General features: G+C 37.9%; 1 protein-coding gene across 2 annotated transcripts in view; it reads right to left on the reverse strand.

Annotated features, from left to right (window-relative positions):
* Nucleotides 1-25,619, reverse strand: part of LOC142158487 (prolactin-releasing peptide-like) — a 72,648-nt gene that overhangs the window by 12,331 nt on the left and 34,698 nt on the right. For both annotated transcript variants that reach the window (XM_075212463.1, XM_075212462.1), the window contains exon 3: nucleotides 14,807-14,971. In XM_075212463.1, the coding sequence (XP_075068564.1) occupies nucleotides 14,807-14,971 (165 nt within the window). The remainder of the gene's footprint in view (nucleotides 1-14,806; nucleotides 14,972-25,619) is intronic.

Genomic DNA, 25,619 nt, shown 5'->3' on the forward strand with positions numbered 1-25,619 from the left:
TGCTGTGCGTATGTGTACTTCCTGCTGTGCGTACGCAAACTTCCGGTAGATTTGCCACGTGGTTGAACAATTGTTTTGATAGTTATTATATGCATAGTATAATTACTTGTGAAAGCCTCTGAGACATTATTACGGTTGTTGGGAACTTTCAATTTTCTGCGCAGAAAAGGTGTATAGTGTGCGATTTTGAAACGTAGATACACTGTTTATTGTTGAAGTGCTCAGTTGCTGTCTGACGAGGCGGATTGCCCAACTGAAGGACGGTATACAGGGCAGGTATACCGAATGCGAAAACCGGGTTTTCGCAAAGCGCTACCAATAGATCGCAAGGTTTGCTAATAATTAGTATTGGTAGGCAGTGCGATCCGATCGCACCGTTAATGCGAATTGGTGAAGCAGCTAGGAGGAATTATACTGGAAAGGCAGGTTGATTGTATTAACTTGCGCTCCCAGCGATAATAAACTCAGCAGATTTTTGTGGTTGAGCCAGGGTATCGAGGAGCTGATAGCCCTTGGGGCCCACAGTGATATTTCTGTATTAGGGATCCTCGCCAGGGGCGAGAAAAGCGAGTGAACGCGGCTAAAGGAAATACGTTCACCGAGCATTATAGATCTCTAGCGGTGAGTATAGCAACAGAGTTGAAATTATTTAGTGGAAAGAACAGAGCATTGCGGTGTGTCTATATTTCACATTTGGCCGGAAGGAACAGAGCATTGCGGTGTGTCTGTGTTCCGGGTAGAAAGTATATTGTGCAACATGGGTGCTAGGCATACGCTAGAGATTGCTAATTTACTGCCTAAGGAAGGTCTTATTGAGTCAGCGAGATTTCTCATGTGTGCAAAATATGGTGCATACGCAACTGTGTATTGTGACACGTGGGTCGAAATGACCAAAGATTGTGATAGGCCTTTCCCAACAACAGGGAGTTTTAATGCAGAGGTGCTAAATACCGTAAAAGATAAAGTACGGTTGATTAAGTCAACGAAAGTGAGAAATGCACATAATCATTGTTTAAAATCGTGACAAATGGAAGGTAACACGTGGCAGAGCAGCGAAAGCACAGCGGAAGTGAGTGTAAGGAAAAACACGTGTTCAGCGGAAGTAAGCGTACCGGAAACAAGCATTCCGGAAGTGTGCGTTGCAAAGCGTGGCGAACTGAGCGCAAACACGCCCCCGATAAATTTGGTCGGGGCGGGAAGTACAGCCAATACCAAAAATGTAAAAACTGTAACTAGTAAGTTGTATGTTGTTTTAAGTAACGTTAAAAGTAATGTTTCAGGACAGAGAAGAGGAACGGTCCCACCAGCAGGGGCAGCTGCTGAAAGTGGTGAGAATAATGAAAAGGTTAACACAGAGGGAGACATCCATTGTACTGCAGCAGCAATTTCAGAAACTAGTTTCAGTGATTTGGTAGACTTACATCCTGTCTGCACAGCAGCAGTTCCCAATGGGAAAGCAGACAGGAATAGTGATGTTCCCTTAAAACATGTAGCAAAGCATGATCCATGCACTAGGTCTGAAACATTTTCAATTTTGTCTGATTTCCCTGATCCTAGGAAAGATTTGACCAAATGTCAGCAGTTTATTAGATATTATGGTAATGTGTATGAGCCAACTAATAACGATTGGCGAGTATTATTGAAGACCTGTCTTCCTCTCAATACTGACATACAAAAGTTCATTAAGGATTGTATGTTGGAGGAGGATGAATCCTTAACCGAGGATGATAATCAGGACAATATTAGACATATAATCACACAGTTGGCCACATATTTCCCAGTGATAGTGGACTGGAGTAAAATTTTTAGTATCCAGCAAAAAGATAGTGAAAATGCAGCAGACTATTTTTGCAGAACTTTGATAGCAATGGCAAATATACTGGGGTACCAGACATAAAAGATAATCTATATTACAGAGAGGTTGCTGTTAAAGTTCTAATGGATGGCCTCAGGGAGAACTTGAAAAGAAGGGTGCAAACTTCATTATCATACTGGAAAGGAACCACTGTAAGTGCTCTCAGGGAGTCAGCTATAGAACATGATAAAAGTATAAACAAACAGAAAGAGACACTAAGTGATAGGGTAATGATGATAAGTATCCCAGCACTAGAGGGACTGCACACACGACCACCAGAATACAACCCACATAACAGGAAACCCAGAATAGTGAGATGTTACAATTGCAGAGAAGAAGGACACATTAGGAAAGATTGTAAAAAGGAAGAGAAACAACACGAGTTGAGGAAGTGTTTTCAAGGCAATAAAATAGGACACCTAGCAAAACATTGTGCAGACATGACAGGGACGTGCTTCTACTGCCATAAGAAGGGACACATGAGTAGGAACTGTGTAGAGAGAAGAATGAATACCTGGGTTGGAAATCACATAGACATCCACAAAGGAGGCGTACACTTCTCTCAGAGGTTCCCCTTTAATTGATTGCACACTCTGTAACAACTAATATTCCGGGGGAGAAATATAGCCGACTCTAGAGTTAATCTGTGGTGAGCATTAAGGTGCAAAATGTAGAAAGAAACTTATTTTTTAAAAGTAATCTTTGTTTATTTTGTTTGTTCGTTTTATGTTGTCACATGTTTGTTTTCCTAAATCACTAGCCGACGGCAAAGAATAGAAATGTTTGTTTTGTTTGCTGTTTTAAGATAACTATCTTGTTTTTCTTTTCACAGATAAAGGGGACACAAAAGAAGTATAGACAAGTGTTTAAAAGGGGTGAGATAGAGAAATAGAAGAATTACTCTTGAAAGACTAATTAACAATAGACAATTGGAACACTCTTTTGTTTTAGGCTGCAGTGACTCATGATAATTTGTTTGGCTGAGAATCATTATCCAACAATGAAGTATGTACATACTTTGCTCCAAAATATCGTTTTATGTATTTCAGAGAAAATATGAGTCACTAAGAGTACATTTTTACATTTCTCTATTATAAGTTAGAAAAGTCCGTTGAAAAGGTATGTAGTCAATGAGATACCGAGTTCTTAATGAACAAATGACGGACGACACTGGATTGCACTGTTAAGAACCCCTAGTCAAGTATGGGGAGGGGTCATAGTTAGCAAATAGCTAAGGGGAACAGTGGAATGAATACAGCCATTTCCCCATAGAGTCAGAGTCCAATCCAGCTGTCATTTTGTTGTAAAAATCTCCCTTTCTACATGTATGTTTGTATTCAAACCTTTGTATTCCCATCATTCATTGCTTTCCTATTTCTCATTCTTTACACAAACGCTAGTCTCTCTCTCTCTCGCTCCCTCTCTCTCTCTCTCCCCCTCTCTCTCTCTACCTCTCTCTCTCTCTACCTCTCTACCTCTCTCTCTCTCTACCTCTCTCTCTCTCTCTCTCTCCCTCTCTACCTCTCTCTCCCTCTCTACCTCTCTACCTCTACCTCTCTCTCCCTCTCTCCCTCTCTCCCTCTCTCTCTCTCTCTCTCTCTCTCTCTCTCTGCTCTGGTAGAGATAAAATCAGACACAGTCTCAACAATGGGGCTAAAACATATTTTATATTTTTACATAAGACAAATTCAGAGATACACACACTAGATTGACATAAGTTACAGAAACAGTCAGGGGTTTTGTTTTCATGTGTATAGAAACTGCTGATTTTTTTAAGCAGAAAGGTTCTGTTGTGGAAATACGATTCATGTTTTATAGATTGCATATCTGTTTTTTTTTTGTTTTGTTTTTTGTTTTGGTTCGTGCCTCCTGTACAAAAATGTGCCTTTTTATGGATGCACAAAGGGTGGAGACAGGAGATTGCTAGAGAATAGGCATACAGATATGCATCTCTGTGTAGAACATTGGAGTAGGATTTTTACCACAAGATACGACATAATGTGAAACCCTAGAAAATGTAGAATTTTCATGTTTTATAATTTTCACTGTTAGACAGGCATGTACTGGATATTGTTATATTTGAAGAAAGTGTTATAGAAAGAGACCTCTTTGCCTTTCCCACTTAGTCAAGTAGCTGAATATGAGGTACTGAGAATGACATGTGAGTTGGCAGAGGGAAAATCGATTGATATACATTGGTCTTTAGCATTTTTCTAGTCTAGAGGGCGATGTTGAGGTGACTGAGAAATCGTTTTATAGCAATACCAGCACATGATTAGGACACTACATAGAGGACTTTATACAGTGACACAGTTACCAACTGAAGTAGCTGCTAGTAAGGTCCACACTTACACGCACAACCATACAGGGCTGTCACACCAGGGAGAACATAGCTGTCAAATAGACAGCAGGGTTTTATGTGACAGCTAACAAATCTATGTTTTGTTTGTTTTTCGTTGTATTGTTTTAGTTTTAAAAAAGGTGAACACACACACACATGCACGCATACACATATTGGTTAATATAGGAAGATTTGTGTTACCTGAGGGATAAACTGTCTGGAAGGTGAAGAGATGTGGTGAGGAGTCTGGTGGACTCTGGAGAGATGGACAAGGTAGACTAATAGAGCCATCCCATATCCCTCCTGCTGATGGGTTTTCCTCCAGGTAAAACAAATACACGTCATCCAATTACCACCATGCAGGATCCTCAAGTATACACTGGTGTACCAATGAAAAATGTCTGGGTAGAGGTGTATTGAAATGTGTCTAATGTATTACTGTATCATACTCAAAGCTTTTGTTATTCAATGTGATAGTCCTAGAGTTATAATAGATGATAGGGGTATTCATGTTATTGATAATAGATGTATAATGTATGAGTAGTGGTAACAAATCACATACTTTCAGTTAGCCATAAACCAGTGTGAACATAAAGTAGTGGTACTCGGTAGAATGAATTGAATAGAATAAGAGTTGGAACTTGATTGAAGTGCCACTAGTCCTTTCCCGCTACCAAGAGATCACCCCTGGGCAGACTCCTAACCTGTCGGTTTTTGAAATGTTCTTGACCCATCGCGAGATGGGTTAGACCTTGAGAGAAGGTAAATAGTGAGACAGCAACCGAGAACGTCCAAAACACTGTTTCCTGAAAGGTCACACTAACTGTCAGGATGTTGGATCAGGAGAGTAAATTGTGGAGCAGTAATTTCTTAAGCTTAGGTTATTTGCCAGACAGGTACCAGGTGTAGGCTACCAGCCTCACGGCTTCAAGGGTAGCAGAGACACACTGGTGCCCATACCACCCACTGCAGAGGGGCCAACATTTAGAGAAGGGTCCAAGGGCACTCATGAGTCTGTACTGGAAGGCCTCGAATGCAGTTAGTAGCACCTGAGCCAAAGGCTAAGACTGTTGTCCAGCATGAAGTTGTAGTTTTTCCTCTTTTGTGTTCTCTCATTTCACTCTCTTCTCAGGACGGTTAATTCTTTTAAATATTATTAGCAGGTGACAGAGACTGGTTCGGGTAATGATAAGGAGGTATTGGGGAGGAAGAAGTTAGTAGCATAATCAGTCCGGCCAACTACTCTATTCAATTCAGGGGTAAAGGAAAATTTGGAAAGCTTGGAGAAAGTGCGAGGGGCTATTGTCTGAGTAGCATTACGTCCGTAAGTACGGCGACCCCATAGTTAAAAAGAGACACACCCAGCGATGCCAGTCCAGTAATATTCGGACTTGAGCAGGCATCCTTGAGATTGATTATCATTCTTGGGAGGGTAAGGTTTTAGACCAAACAAAGTGCTGGGCGTGCTCACACGTGCCTCAGTGAATATATCAAGTAGGATTAGTTCTCTATCCACTAAATATTCTTGAGGTACCCGAACTATAGGCGGGAGGTCACTAAGGGAAAAAGTAGGACTTAGTCTGAAGTCTCCCAATGCTTTGCAAGCCGATCACTGTTAAATCTGAGTATTGGGAAACTGGGAAGAACGAACAGACAATAGCCCGCCCACAAGTGTTGATGAAAAGAACTGGTGACATTATTAGATGTGTGTATATTAACGCAAGCTGAAGGAGATTGCATATGACATTATCGATAGACATAGGATGATGCTATTGATGAACATGAAGTGTTTAAATGTATTCTGAGCTTAAAGACATGCGTTGGACAGAAGAACCTGTTAAACTTGAAGAACTGTAGTAAAGAATTCTGTATAGCTGATACACGTTCTACTGTACCATGTACCTTTCCAAATAATGTATTAAGTGTTTTATTGCACCCTTGAAGGGCATACAAAAGGTTATCTCCAAGCTCCAGAAGTGTACGGTTTATAGTAAATGAAGAAGTCGTTTAGAGGATTAAGACTTTCTCTTATGATAACTTGTTTAGATCTACGAACAGCGTGGACATACACCAAGGGGGATTTGTATTACATAACAATGAAACGTGGTACTGAGATCCTGCATATAACATCTTTAAGGTGATAGTTTATTGTACTATCAAAGGGTGGACTGTCAAAGTCGTATAATTGGATGAACGAAAGTATATTGGTTTAATATTGGTTTGCCGTGCGTATTGCGAAGCGTACGCCACGCGTTACGTGACGTGGTGCGTTCGCACGGTAAAATACGCACGCACACACTCGCATTACAACAGTTAGTTATTTATATAATTTCATATTGGTTCTGTTACACTGTAATTCAGGAGCAGATAGTATTCGGTTTATTATTAGTCTATATATATATATATATATATATATATATATAGAGAAATATATATATATATATATATATATATATATATATATATATATATATATGTTGATTATATGTACATTGTAGTGTTATTAAAGGTTTAGGTAATAGGAAAGGTGTCATGCCTGATATCATATTGAAGCCCTAATCATCAGCAGCTGTCCGGTGCAGTCGGCGAAGAGATCGCACATTGCATACTTTAGTTATTGATATTAGAGAGTAAAACCTTTGTATGATACTGGCTATGAAAAGGAGCGGACCCCCTGGAGAGAAGACCCCCACCTTTGGATTCCTTAGATTGAATCAACCTATTACCTGTCTGGCCTGGACCCACCCAACGTCTGGACCTATAGAAACAATCTACGTCATCTCTATTGTTCACAATGAAACACTGACTGTATATATATTAGCTGCATCTCACTGGGGCCTCAGTCAACTCTGACACAATATTCTATACAGAATATTGTCCATCGGGTCCGGTGGGTGCGCAGCGTGCGCAAGCGATTGCATTGGTATGTACTTATCTTTTGGTATTGGCTGTGCTGTACTGTACTTTATCATGATATAATAATGTATTGAATTGTTGACTATTTACATCTGTTAAAAATAAATCACTTTGTGCTTTGGACACACATTCAATTGATTGGGCAATGCTTATTTTAAAACGATAGAATTACTTTAATAGTGGATATATATTAGCTCACAATAGAAAATTGACCAAATAATCCAAGGAAAGCATTTAGAAGATTTTATGACTATTTTTATCTGTATGTATTACAATAAGGACTATTGCAAGATAGCGGTTCCGTAAATGGTACTTATATACAGATATTATGTAGAAAGTTCCTCAACTTGTTATTTATTATTCTATTTATTTATATTGTTCCTGTTTATTATCGTTTCTATTGACATATTGTTTATTTACTGTAATTATGATTATCTTGAAACTCTTGTTATTTAGGGATGTAGTCTGTTTAGTTCTGATTGTTCTGTGCTCAAATATAATGGCTGCCACAACCAGTGTGTGCAAGCCCATTGGCAAAATCAAATTGTGATGAAGTGTGTTGGACATGGTCATGAACAGTGCATGCATAGTGGGCCAGATGAAAGTGAGGCCAGGGGCGGATCTAGAAAACTACTGTACCCGGGGCGATTTAGGGGGGGGCGATTTAGGCCCCGCTCCTTTCTAACAGTTTAGGCTGCCGACGGCTGCACAGTATGTGCAGGTCCGTCCAGCCGTGACAGGCAGGGACAGTGTGCTGCCCAGCTGCTCTGATTGTGTTTTAAACACAATCAGAGCAGTCTGGCAGAACACTGTCCATGCCTGTCATGGCTGGACGGACCTGCACATACTGTGCAGCCGTCGGCAGCAAGTGTCTGCTAGGGGGGGCGATCGCCCCGATCACCCCCCCCCTTCCCTGGATCCTCCACTGAGTGAGACTTGGATGTAACGAGGAAGTAGAGAACCGCCAGAATATTACATTGAAAGTTGATAATCTGCACTAGAAGGGCACTTGTTATGAAAGCCACCAAGAGGTCTATAGTGTTCTGGAATAGTTTGAGTCTTCTATGGTTTAGATGTGATGAAACAATCCATGGAACATTAGCCTGGGAACTTCACCACTCTGCGCTTACGAGAGTGTGGATAAAATGAAACCATTGTTGAAGATTGAGGACTGCAAAACTTATTAAAATAGAGGTAAAAATGGATGCAAGATATATAGACAAATCTTGGAGTAAAATAGACCTAGGACTTTGGAGAAGATTAATATTCCAGTATTACAAATATTGCAGCAATGACATAATAATATACAGCAAAAACCACTTTGGAGAGGCTTAAAAAAAAATAAAAAAAATCAGTGGTTGGGATGTGTAATTCGTGGTGCAATATAAATAAACAATACTGATTGTAGAGCAGGGGCTTTAGGAGGATGGATGGCAGATGAACAGGCATCGCCTTGGCACCCTCAACTTCAGGCCCCATAGCTGTCACAGACAGATCTTATCAGCAGTTGATCCCAAAGATCTTCTCCCACAACATGCAGAATGACAGTGTGCAGTGTACAGCTCAATAATTTGGCTGTATTTTCATTAGATTTACTTATGGAGCACCATTTAGCCATCAAATGTGTTCCCTTTCCCAACTATATAATTATATATTTTGATTGATATTTCAAGCTGATTTTTCAGTATTGATTAAAGTGTCAGTTAACAAGCTATTTTTTCACAAATGATCATCTCACCATAGGGATTAACTAATTCTAAACTAAGTGCCCATATTTGGAGCTAGCTGACTACTACAATTATTGTGAATAAGTAATCAGTAGGCAGGAAGGAGAAGAAATGTCAAAGCTCTAACACAAAGTAATCAGTTTGAGTATCTTAAAGACAAATACTACCACACATACAACAATGCAGTATGCATCCCAACAGCACATATAACATTTTGTCACATTTTGCACCTTTTTTCTGTGCATATGCACTCGACTCTATAAGAAGCACATGGATCTGCTCTTTTAGAAGGCAGCGTTTACAGGGATGTAAAATGGACAGATTAGATCATTTCTAGTTAAGGTTTGATACACACTACAGCCAATAATCAGGACTGTTTGGACCAATATCGCATTAGTGTGTATACTTGTACAATGAACAACAGTCGTTCCAAAATACTGATCGTCGTTTCATTTGGTTGTTCAATAGAACTTAAAATCTCATTCAGCTATGGAACGACATCCTTCCAATCCTGCAGTGTGTATACACTGACGATCAGGATCTCCATATAGTTTACAGTGTCATGATCTTTTCATGACAGCCGATGTTTATGACAGTTGAAGAGCACAGATCTGAGGGTAAATCTTTTAAAACATGTATAGTGTCTACGCATGAATTGGCATGCTGATCGTGACTTTTTTTCAGTCATTAGTACAATCATTGTAGATAACATATCGGTCAAAAATGTTTGCAGTGTGTACCTAGCCTAAGTGTGGAACAGATGAATTTATGTGCTGGATGACATATTTAAATAAGATTTGGGGTGCAGATATGTCACAGTTACTGAGTGTTCCCAGGTTGGCCTCTGGCTATAGAGCCTCTTTCTTCCACAAAAAGTCTGTTTTTTATATGAGCTCAGAAAGTGGTTATAATTGGGAGTCATCCTATACTTTCAAAAGCACAGCTTTTAAAAATATTCAAACACACAATTGACATGTGTCTTAAAAACAGACCTGATGTCCACTCAATTTCATTAGTAATTTAAATGCAGGTAGGGTTTTGATGTGATCCTCAAGCCTGCAAAATTAGATGCAGAGTAATTTTACAGGGGAAGGGGAAAATCCCAAAAAATGCAACGTTGTTGTGCATATATGTATGCACCAGACAGACAAATTAGCGCAAACTAAAATCTACTGCAAATCTGCAATTTTATACTTTGATAAATTACCTTGACTATGAATTTAATGCCAACATAAGGCAATAAAACAATTCATTAAAATTATTTGTAACTAACCCGTTATGGATAAACCCCAAAAAGGGACTCATTTTCTAAAAGAATCAGTACTGTAGAATTTTACATTAGAGGAGAGAGAAATACTAATGGTCCCGATAACTGAACAAGAAGTTTATTAATTCATTATACAATGGGAAAACGCCAGGCACAGATGCATTGAATACCGAATATTACAAAATGCTATCCATTCACGTTGTCCCACATCTGGTAACTCTTTTTAATTCCATATAAGAATGCAATCTAATATTTTCATCTGGCTAGAATAACTGTACTACTACAACTAATTAAGGACATGGAACTAGTAAAATCATCTACAATAATTTCATTACTTAATCAAGATACAAAAATTAACTAAATTCATTGCAACCCTTTATTTTTTTTATTTTGCCTACTTTATCACACCCAACACAAACAGGATTTACCAAGGGCAGGCGCTCTATACACAATGTCCAGCACTTGATAGCAGCCATCGTCCATTAACACCAATATAAGGAAAAAAAATTATATAATAGTGAATTTAGATGAGGACAAAGCTTTTGACCACATATCCTGGCCTCACTTAAGTAAAATATTTGAAATTCAACATTTTGGTCCTGTCTTTCTTCATCTATTCCACTCAATAAATGATTATCCTAGGGCAGGCTTCGCTAACCTGTGGCACTCCAAGTCCCAGCACACCCTTCCAGCAATAAGCTGCTATATATCATCATCATCATCATCATTTATTTATATAGCGCCAACATATTCCGTAGCGCTTTACAATTGGGGACAAACGTAATAAACTAATAAACAAACTGGGTAAAACAGACAAAGAGGTGAGAAGGCCCTGCTCGCAAGCTTACAATCTATGGGACAATGGGAGATTGACACATGAGGTTAAGTATACATTTTGCATCTTGGCCCAGCCAGACTGCAAAGGTAAGGTGACTCATAAGCTAAATGATCCTGTCACACAACAATGTTGGTCCGGGGGTAGTTGTCTTGTGTGAAATTGTGTAACAGGCTAAAGGTAGTGAGGTTAAGATGGTGGTTGAGGAATATTATAAGCTTGTCTGAATAGGTAGGTTTTCAGAGAACGCTTGAAAGTTTGTAGAACAGAGGAGAGTCTTATTGTGCGAGGGAGAGAGTTCCATAGAGTGGGTGCAGCCCGAAAAAAGTCCTGTAACCGGGAATGGGAGGATGTAATGAGGGTGGATGAGAGACGCAGATCTTTTGCAGAATGGAGTTGCCGAGTTGGGAGATATTTTGAGACAAGAGAGGAGATGTATGTTGGTGCAGCTTTGTTGATGGCCTTGTAGGTTAGTAAAAGTATTTTATATTGGATTCGGTAGAAGACAGGCAGCCAGTGTAGAGACATACAGAGTGATTCAACAGAGGAATAGCTATTTGCAAGGAAAATCAGTCTTGCCGAAGCATGCAAAATAGATTTTAGGGGTTTGAGTCTGTTTTTGGGAAGACCAGTAAGGAGGGAATTGCAATAGTCAATGCGGGAGATGATTAGTGCATGAATTAAGGTTTTAGCAGTGTCTTGTGTGAGATATGTGCGGATTCTGGAAATGTTCTTTAGATGTATGTAACATGATTTAGATATAGAGTCAATGTGGGGAACAAAGGATAGGCGTGAATCAAGGATTACACCTAGGCAGCGAGCTTGTGGGGTGGGATTTATGGTCATGTTATCAACAGAGATAGAAATGTCAGGTATGCTCTTGTTGGCGGGTGGGAATATTATTAACTCTGTTTTAGAAAGATTAAGTTTGAGTTGACGAGAGGACATCCAAGATGAAATGGCAGAAAGACAGTCAGTTACACGGGACAACACAGATGTCGAGATATCAGGAGAGGATAGATAGATTTGGGTATCATCCGCATAGAGATGATACTGAAAGCCAAAGGAACTTATTAGATTTCCAAGAGAAGCGTTATAGATAGAGAACAGCAGAGGACCTAGCACCGAGCCTTGTGGTACTCCAACTGATAGGGGAAGCGGAGCAGAGGTGGCTCCAGAGAAATTAACAGTGAAAGAGCGATTAGAGAGGTAAGATGAGAACCAGGATAGAACTGTGTCTTGAAGACCTAGGGATTGCAGCGTTTGTATGAGAAGAGAGTGGTCAACGGTGTCAAATGCAGCCGAGAGATCAAGGAGAATTAGGAGAGAGTAATGGCGTTCAGTCTTAGCAGTGATCAGATCATTAACAACCTTGGTCAGCGCAGTCTCTGTGGAGTGTTGAGAACGAAAGCCAGACTGAAGAGGATCCAACAGGTTGTTTGCGGAAAGAAAGCGTGTGAGGCGAGTGTAGGCAAGTCTCTCTAGAAGCTTGGAGGGGCAAGGGAGCTGAGAGATGGGACGGTAATTTGAGAGAGAGTTTGGGTCGGAGTTTTGTTTTTTTAGAATAGGAGTAATCACTGCATGCTTGTATAGTGATGGATATATTGGCAAAGCATGCTGGGGATTGTAGTTTCACAAACACCTGGAGTGCCACATGTTAGCCAAGCCTGTCCTAGGACATTCTTTGACAATTAACAATATGAGTATGCAAAATGTCTCCCTGAGTAGAGGAATCAGACAGGACTACCCCCTATGCCCATTTCTTTTAAATATTCCACTGGATCCATACAACAGTTAGATTAGCTGAGTGTGTGGAAAACAATCACTGTGGGAAATACAGAACTTAAGATATCAGCATTTGCAGATGAAATTTTCCTTTATATTCATAAATACAAAAAGAGCCATGTCTTCTAATCTGGATAAACTGTCAGAATATAAGCTATATCAGGTTTCACCATAGATATCAGGAAAACAGGAATGCTGAAAAGGCACATTTCTATTCAAATGGAGCACTAGGTCACCTAAATATTTAGGACTCAATTTACCAAGTCACCATTCAAAATTATATGCTGAGAACATTCTACAATTGATCAGTAAAAGTAAAATGGAACTTCTGGGGCTAGATTTACTAAACTGTGGGTTTGAAAAAGTGGGGATGTTGCCTATGGCAACCAATCAGATTCTAGCTGTCATTTTGTAGAAGGTACTAAATACATGAAAGCTAGAATCTGATAGGTTGCTAAAGGGCAACATTCCCACTTTTTCAAACCCGCAGCTTAGTAAATCTAGCCCCAGAAGTGGAAACATCTCCCTATAAATTTTCCATGATTCCTATTCCCTATGCAAATGTTACCAATTCTATTTACTAAACATAATATTAAGATTCTTAAATAAGCTTTTCAAAAATCCCATGGATAAAAATTCACTTTAGAAGGTGTCCTGCAGCACTGAACACTTCATCAACCTCCCTGATATACTTATACCCCATTCATACTGCACCAAAATCCCGGGTTTTTGCCGGGGCGAGCTCAAACGACGGGTTGTCTGCACTATGAATGGTGCAACCCGGGTTTTTCAACCTGGGTTGCACAGAAAACAAGCTGATTGGCTGTCTGCCTGTCTCTGGAGGTAAACAATCACCACCCACTTTTGCATCATCTTTATGCGTCAAAAAACCAGTCACCTTTCAATGACATCACCATTTTTCAGCCAATGAAAACTGCTCTGGTGATGACTCCCACAAATTGCCAGGGCACAGACTTGTGCAGTATGAATGGGGTCAACCCGGGAAATTCCTGGGTCCGAGGTGCAGTATGAATGGTGTTTCTGAGCTGGGATGCTCCGAGCCTCGGCAAAAACCCGGCTTGAAAAACCCGGGATATTGCCGGGGCGGCAGTTTGAAAGCGGTATTACATGCAAGATATGTCATAGACCCAGACACTATTAACATTGGCATAGTAAAATGCCACTCTAGATCTTAAAATTATTTTGAATGCTCAAGTGAAAATGGATAAACAATTAGTGTCTGTTTTTTTAATAAAGAAATTTATTTTAAGATATTACAATATCTTATATCAATATGAGATTTACTATTTGCATTGCACTAGACACTAATTGTTACAAATGCCAAACAACAGGAGCAGAGCTTTTGCACTGCTTGTGGATATGAATTAATGTACAAGAGTTTCTGGAAACTAAACAAGACTACATAACATCATTACTTAAAATATCAATCACTTTTACATGAGACTAGGCATTCTGGAAAATCCACACAAGAGAAATGAATATAAAATTGACTAAAGCAAACAAAAAGTTGTTTCTGGTGATAGCAACGGCATTTAAAAACTGATTTTATCTCAGTGGATCTTAGCAGATATTCCTAGATTAAGTATGGTGCTCAGTCCGGTATCATATTTATTCTAAATGAATTGGTTTGAATCAAGTAATATCAAGGAAAAGCTGTCAGGACCATTTTTAAATACTTGGTTGCCATATATTAACATATTGCATCCACACACAAAAGTTTTCACCTTACATCATGGTATAATTTGGATATAGTGTTTAGTAGAATTCCCATATAATTCTATGTTTATGACAAAGCTCTATTTTGATACTTTATAAATAGGTATATATACTGTATAGCTATATCTATCTATCTATCTACAATAACACTGCAATTCACCACTTATGGGAAATGACTAACGTTACTGTACTAAAGCTTTTCTGAGGCTCATAATTATTCATAATAATGTACGTTAGTATTACTATATTTTAGTAACAGAATATGGGCTGATCACCACTCCAGAGTGCATGAATTAAGTAAAAGTAGTTTCAGGTTCCGATTGCCTAGATACAAAATACTTACTTCTGTTGTCAATTTGATGGTTGAGCGATCTGCTCTGGACAGATATGAGGCTGAGTGATACAAGTAACAGTAGTATGTAGACGGTGCCCAGTCTGGGTTTCAATGAAAACTGCCGTACAATTGGCCATGGGTCTGTATACAGCATGATTAGATAATTAAGTAATCCTAGGAACAAATACAGATAATCTTTAGGACTAGAGTTTAAAATGACAGTGCAAAAAATACAAAACTAAGTTCTCATATGCAGAATGGCAAAGTTAGTGTCTATGTGTGTGTGTGTGGGGGGGGGGGGGGGGCGTCCCACTCTCGCGAACAGTATCTTTTTGTCCGTCAGGGTTGTATTGTAAATACAGCAGATATTTGGTGGACAAGGGAAGTAATTATACCACCTGTGGATCGGTGTCAGTCAGTGATGAATACAACTATGCTAAAGCTAGGCGATTTGGAAAACATGCACTGTTGGTGGCCTGAGGACCAGGTTTAAGAAACACTGGTATAGATGCCACCAGAAATCTGTTTGTGTTATAAATCTGTCACTAGAATCATCCCTGCATTGTAAAGTGGTCACTAAAAGAGCTTATACAGTGGATTCTGGTCAGATGGGGCTGTGTTGCACATCGTTATAGCTCTTTGAATAATTTCCTATATATTTCATTGGCTGTATAAAATCACAACCACATTAGACGAACTAGAACTAGAACTACAAAGTTTTGACAATATTAAGGTTTCCATTGTAGCACACTGCTAGAGAAGTCTGGGCAACTTATTTGTGTTTGCCTCCCAAACAAAAAGTTGCCATCAGTGCTTTGTGTTTTCTGATAATGAAAAATACTAATGTAACCACCTAATGAATTATTTAGCATTGTAAAACAGGTCCATCAATGTTAACATACATCCAAACTTGCAACAGTGCAAAACAAACACAAGCTAAAATGCAGGAAAAACAGACATTGTTTACTGTTTAATAATTTAGTATACTGTATTATTAGTAATTATGTATTATTTATTTACTTTGCTATTTTGTAACTTTAAAGTATATAGAAATAGAGTTGTCATGTATTACACATCTAAGATTAGTTTTCTATCTGTTCTGATTTCTATTTTTTTAAAAAATTTATTTCACTATACTAAGCAGGATATTAACAAAGGTTGCTAAATTATTCACCCTGATGTGATAGTAGACAGGGTACATTTTATGCAACTTACAGGCTTAATATATTCATAAACACACTAGTAAAAGTAAACTTGTTCAAATATTTTTAATAAGTTTAAATCAACACATGATAAGTTATGCAGTTAAATCTGCTATTAATGTTACTAAAAAAAATGGCAAATTATAGTTTTTATATATTTTATATCAATGTAGGTGCAAGCCTACTTTTATATATCACCTTAAAGAGTTTATTGCCCCAAAATTGGAGTGTATGACAAATAAATAGTTACAAGGATATTCTATAATATAATCCAGTTTTATAAGATAAGATAAATTTAATTAAAAAATATTTTCAGTATAATTTGAATTAAAATAGTATGACTACACATGCATTTAATTACCACTAAGGCTTGTAATGGATCATAGATATTCATGTTGATACCACAATGCTATCCCTCATTGAAGCAAAAATGATTTTTACAGCATTAAGAACCGTCAGTGACAGTAAATAAAGGGGTTAGACTTCCCATGTGTATTTAGGAAAAACAACTCTAGTGCTTGACATTTATATGTGAAAAGGAGCTAAAAGAGCGATACTCAATAAGATTTGCTGTGTGAAGAAATTTAGTCAGCCTTAAGTGCTTTATTGTATGCCCTGTGTGTATTGCATTGATTTAGTTTATATTTTTCACACAAAGTAGCCCATAAATAATGCACAATGGAAGTAACTGCTAATGAAAACAGTACTTTTGCATGCAGCCAATTCCTCTTAGATTTGGTAGGGCAAAAACCAAAACAACACCATTAAATGTAACATATTTTTTCCCTATAATATCTAAAAGGCATCTTAGTTTAACCATACTTTAAATAATGTCTAGTACCACTATTAATACTACTACTAATTCTTCTTCTTCTTCTTCTTCTTCTTCTTCTTCTTATTATTATTATTATTATTATTACTATTATTATTTTTATTATTATTATATTATAATATATGTTAGTATGTTTATAAATAAAATATAAGACATCTTTTTTAAGTTGTGCGTGTATTTAAGGTCTTTAAGGTGTAGATTTGTTGACTAAATGTGTTTCTTAGCCAAATAAACATTCAACTTTCAATAACTTAAAGAAATACGTCAAAGAAAGAAATCACATAAGTTGATATAAAATGTAAAAGCTTAAAATTCGCAATTCAGTCATGAACATATAGAGCAATGTAATAACAGATAATAATATGGATTATTTGCATGCTTTACACACTGTACTGAAGAATTTCTTACTTTGAGGATGCACTCACCTTTTTCTTCCTTGCTGTTCAGTAAAAAGTAGATGGTGAAAGATAAACCAGTTTGTAATGCCACCTATTCAGGTGGAAATTTGTCTTTATATATCTGGCTGATCTGACAAATGACAGATTGAATGGAACATCAGCTATACTTCTAGAGGGCAGAGAGTCTGAAGAGAGTGAAACAGGGATAAAGAAGTCCCTTCAGCTCAATTTAAAAAAAAACACTTATCAATGATGGAGTGTTGCATCTGCCTTCCCAGCACGTCCCTGTGTACTTTGTCTGAGTGAATCGACAGCTGTACAGCATCACTAAGCAAGTGGGTCTATGACTTTCTGATCACTGGACCCACTTATGAGGTACCAGTAGGTGTCTTGGGGGTGGATCCTACGTCACCACCATAATTTATTTCTTCAAAACATTGATTACAGTAATTCACCAATTCCTTACTTGAAATAATCTACGGTTATATATATATATATATATATATATATATATATATATATATATATGTATACATATATATGTATATATATATGTATACTGATTGCTAAAGCAATATTGAAAGACTTGATGTACTAATAATGAATGTGAAACGAAAAACACTTTTTTTTAAGTATTTATTTTTATATGTATGAATCTCCAACAGATTTATTTTGATTTCTTTGCTGAGATCTCTTATGTCCCCAAACAATACTAAACGAGGTGTCCATAACACATTGCTATGTCCGTGTCTGTTGGAGATCTGTCCAACATTTGTAAAAGTCATTGTGTGTATAGTTACAGCATGTGGTCAATTTTAAAAACTGCTGTGAGTATAGTAACAGCATTTGTGATAGTGATCAATATTCTTATTTTGGTAAAGGCTGACTTTATTAAAGCAAAGCAGAATAACACATCTTGGGGGATGTAAAAGCAGAGCGTACTATTTCTGTTTTGGATATCCAATCAATTTCCACCTTGCTTTCTTTTCCACAGAGAAAAATTCCCATTTCTTCACTGCATATAATGAATGTAGACTGCTTGAGAAATCGGCTTTTTTACTTTATTCAAATATTCAGTTATTTCACTACCTTTTTTCCTTGTCATATATTTTCATGTATACATGATTTAATTTAATTTAATCTTATACAGATTAGTCCCATTCATTACATTCCCATCAGAGGTATCACTAAATTTTAATTTATTTTAATTTATATAGTTTACTGCATTTATTTATTCATTCAATGTCATGTTTATTGATGTACATTTTTAGCACCATTTTTAAACTTCTATGATATTTTTATGTTTACACTAATTTCACTGTTGAACAACTTTGATTGGTAACAGATATTGTTACCAGTATCTGTTACCAGTTATGCACTTCAATATCTTCTTGTAACTATTAGATTTAAAAGGCCTGGATACCTCTGAAATTTTGGGAGTAATACAAACAGATTTTTATATGTATGTTTGTATGTATGCTGTGGTGGGATTCAGCTGGTTTGCCAGAACTGATACCTAATTTTAAGCTCGGTTCGGCGAACCGGTGACCCTCTTCGTTGGTGGGGGGAGGAGGCCCTTTAAAAAAAAAAAAATAATACTCACCTTTCCGCGGCGTTGGCACTCCTCCTCCCTGCTTCGTCCGTACTGAATGTCGGGCGTGACGTCATCATGCCCGATGTTCAGTGAGGAGCGGCACAAGGAATAGTCGGCAAGAAGCAAAAAGAGAAGAAAAGAGAAGAAAGAAGCCGATAGAAAAGGTAAGTAAAGGAACGGAAGCAAGAGGGAGCAAAGGCAGCATGGCAGAGTGTTTTGAAGTGCAAAAACAGCATGGCAGAGTTTTTTGAGGGGCAAAAGCAGCATGGCACAGTGTGAAGGGGGTAAAAGCAGCATGGTACAGTGTGAAGGGGGTAAAAGCAATGGCACAAAACTCTTTCTTATAACATAATCTAGTTTTGTGTACCTCTTTTATTGCTCTTATTTGAGTATTAAATGCATGAAATATTAAACTACCTTTCGGTATTTTGTATACTTAAAACGGTCATTAGGGCAGAGCACCGGTTGTTAATTTATTTGAATCCCACCACTGTATGTATGTATGTATATCATAATGACTAACTTATATGGTTGTTTGTTACTCATTCTCTCCTCCAAAAGGCTAAATTTGAAGGGTAAACTTATTTTAACCCTCAGTATGCAGTACCTTACAGCAGTAAAGTCTGGGATATATAAATTAAGGCAGATGCTTGATAATAACAACACACACTTTTTTGTCCAGTTGCTACAATTACTATTCTGCTTGTTTATGTATCAGCTGTTCACCAAACCTCTTTGATTGTAAGCTCATTTGGGCAAGACCATTTTAACCTTTTGTAAGATGTCATTGTATGTAATTTGTTTATGTCATGATCCCCTCAGTGGACAGCACTGCATAGTATATTGGAGCTTTATAAATAAAAGATAATAATAATAATAATAATAATAGTAATAATAATAATAATAATAATAATAATAATAAACATAGTTACATCAGGAAATTAAAAAAAATACTCTTTTTTGAAAGAGCAGTACAAATGAAGGTTAAAATATCACAATATCAACAGGCTATCAATCAGAAATATAAATCAGAGTGTAGCATAATTCAGAATTCCATGTTACAAATATGAGCTAGAAAATTTTACCAACAAGGTGGGAGAGGAAGAAGAAGGGATGGGGGGGGTTCATAAGGGCCTAGAGAAAGAGCCATGATTTACAGAAAAGTAGACCAAAACTTTGGAAAGACAGTGTGACAGGATGGACCGCCTATGCCACCCTGTCTGTTGTAGCTGGGAACCAGCTAGGCTTACTTTGCCACCGTTCCCTTTTGTTATCCCAAATGCACCATTGTGCCACAGTAGGAGGGGCTTACAAAGGCTGCCACCACTGGACTTCTATACCGGCATCCAGAACCGGCTTTCTTCTAGGTAACTGACACTGCTAGCGTATCTCGTTGCTGGTGTACCTGGGCTGGTATTCCCGACCTCTTACTATGGATCAGGGAAGTTGTGGATGGATCCCCCCTGGTCTATCACACTGACCAAGACTGCATGGGTAGCAGGCAGAGCGGTGGTACTGGAATAGCTTGAGTCCAAACCTCAGAGACAGCCGGATTAGATTTTAGGGTCTAATCTGCAGGTCACAGGAATACAGCAATATTGAAGATGTTTCCAAGCAGGTCTTTGAAGCAAGATGTTTATTTGCTATCACACTGGTTAAGGGTCCAGTGATCAGGTCAGATGTTGAAATCAGAAGAACAAGTTTCCAATACAAGCTAGTGCCTTTTATACAATTTAGACACAGGCTAATTTTAGTATCAGGATATAACCTATTTACACACACATAGACTTACATGCATTGCAAAGCCACTAATATTTACACTAAGCTATGAAATTCTTAAAAACCTTGCTGTGACTTCCTGTCTCTTCTTTCAGAGGCAGAATACATACTAGCAAGTCAAAAGGTCTATCTGACATGAATACCTTCTTCAGACAGTCGCCGTATACACATTCCCACAGAACAACAAAACCCAAAACAAGCCACTTCTCCACATCACAATACACCAAAGGCTTTGTTAACAAAGGCTCATTGTATCAGATATATACATCAGACATAATGCATTTCCTCTAGAGAGGCTAAACAAAAAAAACACATTTTCTACCGTGGTCTCAGAAATATCGATTTCCTTTCTCAAAATATACACAATATTAAAAATAAGTGCATTGGCAATTTATATAAATAAGCGCTCCGCGCTATTTCAGTTAAATAAATTCATACCATAAGTTATTTATATGAGATCCAGCCACAGACAGTGACTACATTTTAACATAGAGACTGAGAAGAGGTGGGTTGTGATAGGCGGTCCATGAAGCCCATATTTTGTAGGAAGATGAAAAGGAGTTTCTCAGGATGCTCATTGTATGCTCCATTTGATATATGTGCTGCACATGCTTGCAGACTGACATGGCAGGAGGGAGGGGATTCTTATACAAGACTGCTAGTTGGCATGTCGAAGCACTCATGATATGCCTAACTAGCTTATAGCATGCTTAGGGAAATCTGGGATTGGCAGGGGGCAAAATATGTCTAGGGTCAAGTGAGATCTGCAGATTAATAACATTGGTGGCTAGGGAAATTACTTATTTCCAAAATGGTTGAGGTTTAGGGCAGCTACATCAGTTGTGAAAGATCTCATTTGGCCACAATTCCTCCAGCAAGCATTTGGTACACAGGGAAAAATGGCATGAAGCCTAGTTGTGACATAATACCATTGGTAGAATAATTTCTAGGCATTCTCTTTGACGTAGACATTAGTGCAGGACTTCGTTATATCGGCCAACTCCTCCGGGTCTAGAAGTTTACCAAAATCAGCCTCCCATTTTGTTTGGTATAAAGGCTTCTGCCATTCTAAAAAGGGAGGGGAGTGTTATATAGCATCAAAAAGAAGGCTTTGGAGGGGTGGCCAGTGAAGCAAAGAGTCTCAATAGTGGAGGCCTGTCTGCGGATTTTTACTGGACCAGATAAATCACATAACTAGCTTTTTCGGGGAGGAGATAGTCAAAGGGGGAATACAATAGTCCCAGTAGGATGTTCATCTTTATCAAGGTGCTGTGTCAAATCCAAGAGATCATGAGACTGTTCTATAAATCTAGGTAATTTTTAATGCAATTTAGCAGAGGGGAAAGATAGTTGGCTTGATAAAGACCATTGACCTTTTTGGTGATTGTAACTCATAAGTGCTTAATTTGACTGGAGTGCAAAGTGAAAGGGAAGGTTACACTTGAGCAGATGCTTTTTCTTGTAGGGAAATGAAGAAATCCTGAATTTACATCTTAGTAGTGTTTATTTTAAAGTTAGATAGAAATGAAAAACACTGGTTTTCATTGAACAAATTTGAGAGCAAAATCACGGTTTTTGTTATAATAAGAAAAGTGTGATCCACGTAAAGAGCAACTTTATAGTTGCTGCATACCATAACTATAACGAAAATGTTCGTATTCAAGCTTATTTTGATGGCTAGAGAATCAATGGTCAGAGCAAAGATAAGAGTGGATGAAGGGCATCCTTGTCTAGCCCCATTGCTCACAGGAAATGGAGGGGAGGCACACATATTTACCAGGACTGAGGTAGTGGGATTGTGATACAGAGCTGATATAACCATGTGGAACTTATCCCAAAAACCACAGGAAGTGAGGAGGGTCGCCCAAAGCAGCCAAAGGCCTTTTCGAAATCTAAGGAGCGAAAGAGAGATGACAACCTGCACTCATTTACGTGATGAATTAAGTTAATAATCCACCTGATGTTGTCTGTCGCCTGTAGGCCAGGGAACAGAGTCAAACTGATCTAGATGCATTAATAATGACAGGACCAAATTGAGCCTGTTAGTAAGAACCTTAGCAAGAACCTTAGGTCATTGTTTTAATAATATTCCTTCTTTAGGCATAACCAACACCTTAGCCCTCGTTGTGGCAGGGTCAAAGGTCTCACCATGCAGGCTTTAATTGAAGAGGGAGGTAAGCTTAGGAGCCAGAACTTCAGCAAATTTCTTATCATATAAAACTGGGAGGCCATCTGGAGCGGAAGCTACCTCCATGGAATAGAGTAGGGGTGGCCAACCAGTCAGAGACCAAGAGCTAAAAAATATCTACAGGTACCACAAGAGCCAACTTTACCTTTCTATATTTGTGTGCATATACATATACCCAGTAGAAACACGCGCATACATACCATACACACATACATTAAAAATATAACATAACTTACAATATCTTGCAAAACAACAAAGAAAGCATCCAATATTGCCAATACGTCCCGAATAATCATAAAATCAGCACAGCTCTTACTTCACTGCTGTGTGGAGCGGAGGAGGGTTCAAAGGTCTACTTATAGTCTCTCCATAGCTACACGCTGCTTCTGTATCCACAATCCCTCACACCTCTTTACATGCCCATTGGATCTCCACATATGCGTTCAGATCTCCCTACATGCCCCTTACATACACATCAACCTCCCCACATATCATCAGATCTTTCCACATACCATTAAATCTACCCACATGTGCCGTCAGATAAACCCAAATTACCCATACATTCCATCAGATATTCCCACATGCCTACAGACCTGCACACATTCCACTACACTCTCTTTTTCCTTCCCTGATTGGATTGTCTGACACTGTGACTTCCCTGCATTTTTCAGAGGAGGTCACAAGACGAGACTGCTCTTGGTCAGTTGAGCAGCAGAATGTTTTCCAACCAGCCCCTGCCAAAGCCTGGTCAACTATACCTTGTTGATGCTCTCAGCCAGGAACCACATTTCAAAGCTCAAAGAGCCACTGTTGGATCCATTTAAGGGACCAAGTGGCCTTTTTGGCCAGGAGCACGTTGAGGTGACCTTGCACAGATGAGTGGTCAGAGCCGAGGGACCCCTGATGCCAGTTAAGAAGAGAAATAAATTGAGCTTTTAATTTCTTGATAAACTACAGAAAAAAAACGAATTCACAATCATTTTGAATGTAAAATACTTATTATATTTTATGAATTTTAGTACACATTAATATACGTCTTAGGTCTTCTTCTTGTAGAGACTTCATCGTTAATGAGCTATACAATGTGATTTTAACCGCTGTTATCATGAACTGTGTATGTATATATATATATATATATATATATATATATATATTGATATATATATACACTCAGGCTGTGTATATTATTGAGTGACTGTGCCTTGTACCATGCTTGGGATCAGCTGATATTTTGCTTGCTGTTTTGCTGACACTATTTCTGGATTTACTGATCTGCTGTTTTTATTTCAACCAAATGTGAATGCAATATCTGCATTTTTATGATAATAAATTACTACTTGTTCATACTTCACTATATGGATTATTATTTCTCTATGCATATCGCCTGTGAAATCTATGAGGGGATACGTGCTGGAGCCTGCTGCTGATATTCAGTTACAGATAAGCCTATTTGTTCTTTTCTCTGGTACGTGTAATACCAATTGGTGTGTCACAAACACGGATTTTGTGTGCTTTAGCCACCGGTGTTTTTATTATGGTGATCAGTGAATTGCGACACTGGGTGAACAAGTAGTCCTTATTGGCATACTACACTATTATCGATTTCCATATTTTATTTTTGTACATGCTGAGAGATCCAGACGGAAGATCCTGTGTACCTATCTGATACCTGTATGTTATGAGCTTTGATCAAGCCTTCATCTGGTACGCATAATATTCTATCAAATTGGCTACGTTGTCTTATCTTACTACACTATGAGGCGCCCTACTCTTCTTTTGTTATATATATATATATATATATATATATATATAGTATTAAAACTAATATGAGTCCTAATAAATATACATATTTCATTGCAATATTGATATCATAACAATAATACCCATATACTATTTAAGTACCATTATTAATGTATGTTTTCTGAACATTGACAATATAAATATGAAGTTTTAAAATAACTTTAAAAGTAGAGTGAATATTGGTGTTAACACATTTATTAAATAACAAAGGGGTATATTTACTAAACTGTGGGTTTTAAATAGATGTGGAGATGTTGCCTATAGCAACCAATCAGGTTCTAGCTATCATTTTGTGGAATGTAATAAATAAATGAAAGATAGAATCTGATTGGTTGCTATAGGCAACATCTCCACTTCTTTAAACCCACAATTTAGTAAATATGCCCCCAAATGTGTACTCATACAAATGTAAACATGTTTTTTCATCTTAAATATATTTATTTTTTATTTTTAGGTGGCAGATTTGGCACTGAAAAATTAGTGACTCCTAACCGTCTTCCTCCTGGTGTGAACACTGTATTGCTTTGGTTCATAAATAAACTAGTGATGTTCCTGTGAAAAAAGTACAATGTTTTATGTGCAAAATATAATTACATATTCTACCATATTTTATGGGGCTAAGGTATTGAGAAAGAAAACATAATGATAATGGGCCTGATTCATTAAGGAAAGTAAAGCAAGAAAAAAGAGTAATTTTGCACCTTGGCAAAACCATGTTGCATTAGAGGGGGAGGTAAATTTAAAATGTGAAGACAGATTTATAGTTAGTTGGGGTAAGGCGTGTTCTAGATCAACTTTAAAAATCAGTGTACAAATAAAGCAATTGAGTATTTGTGCGCTACATGAAAAAGCAGCCATTATTTATCATATGTGCAAAATAATAAACTAAGTTGCAACCCTTGCATTGTAATATGGTTTTGTCCAGAATAAAACTTACTCATTTTTTGCCTTACTTTCCTTAATGAATCAGGCCCCATATCATTAGTTAATTATAATTCTTTTATAACCTAGGCGGACCTTCTAATGTCT

This window comes from Mixophyes fleayi, chromosome 5 (assembly GCF_038048845.1).
Source record: "Mixophyes fleayi isolate aMixFle1 chromosome 5, aMixFle1.hap1, whole genome shotgun sequence".
Taxonomy (NCBI): Eukaryota; Metazoa; Chordata; class Amphibia; order Anura; family Limnodynastidae; genus Mixophyes; species Mixophyes fleayi.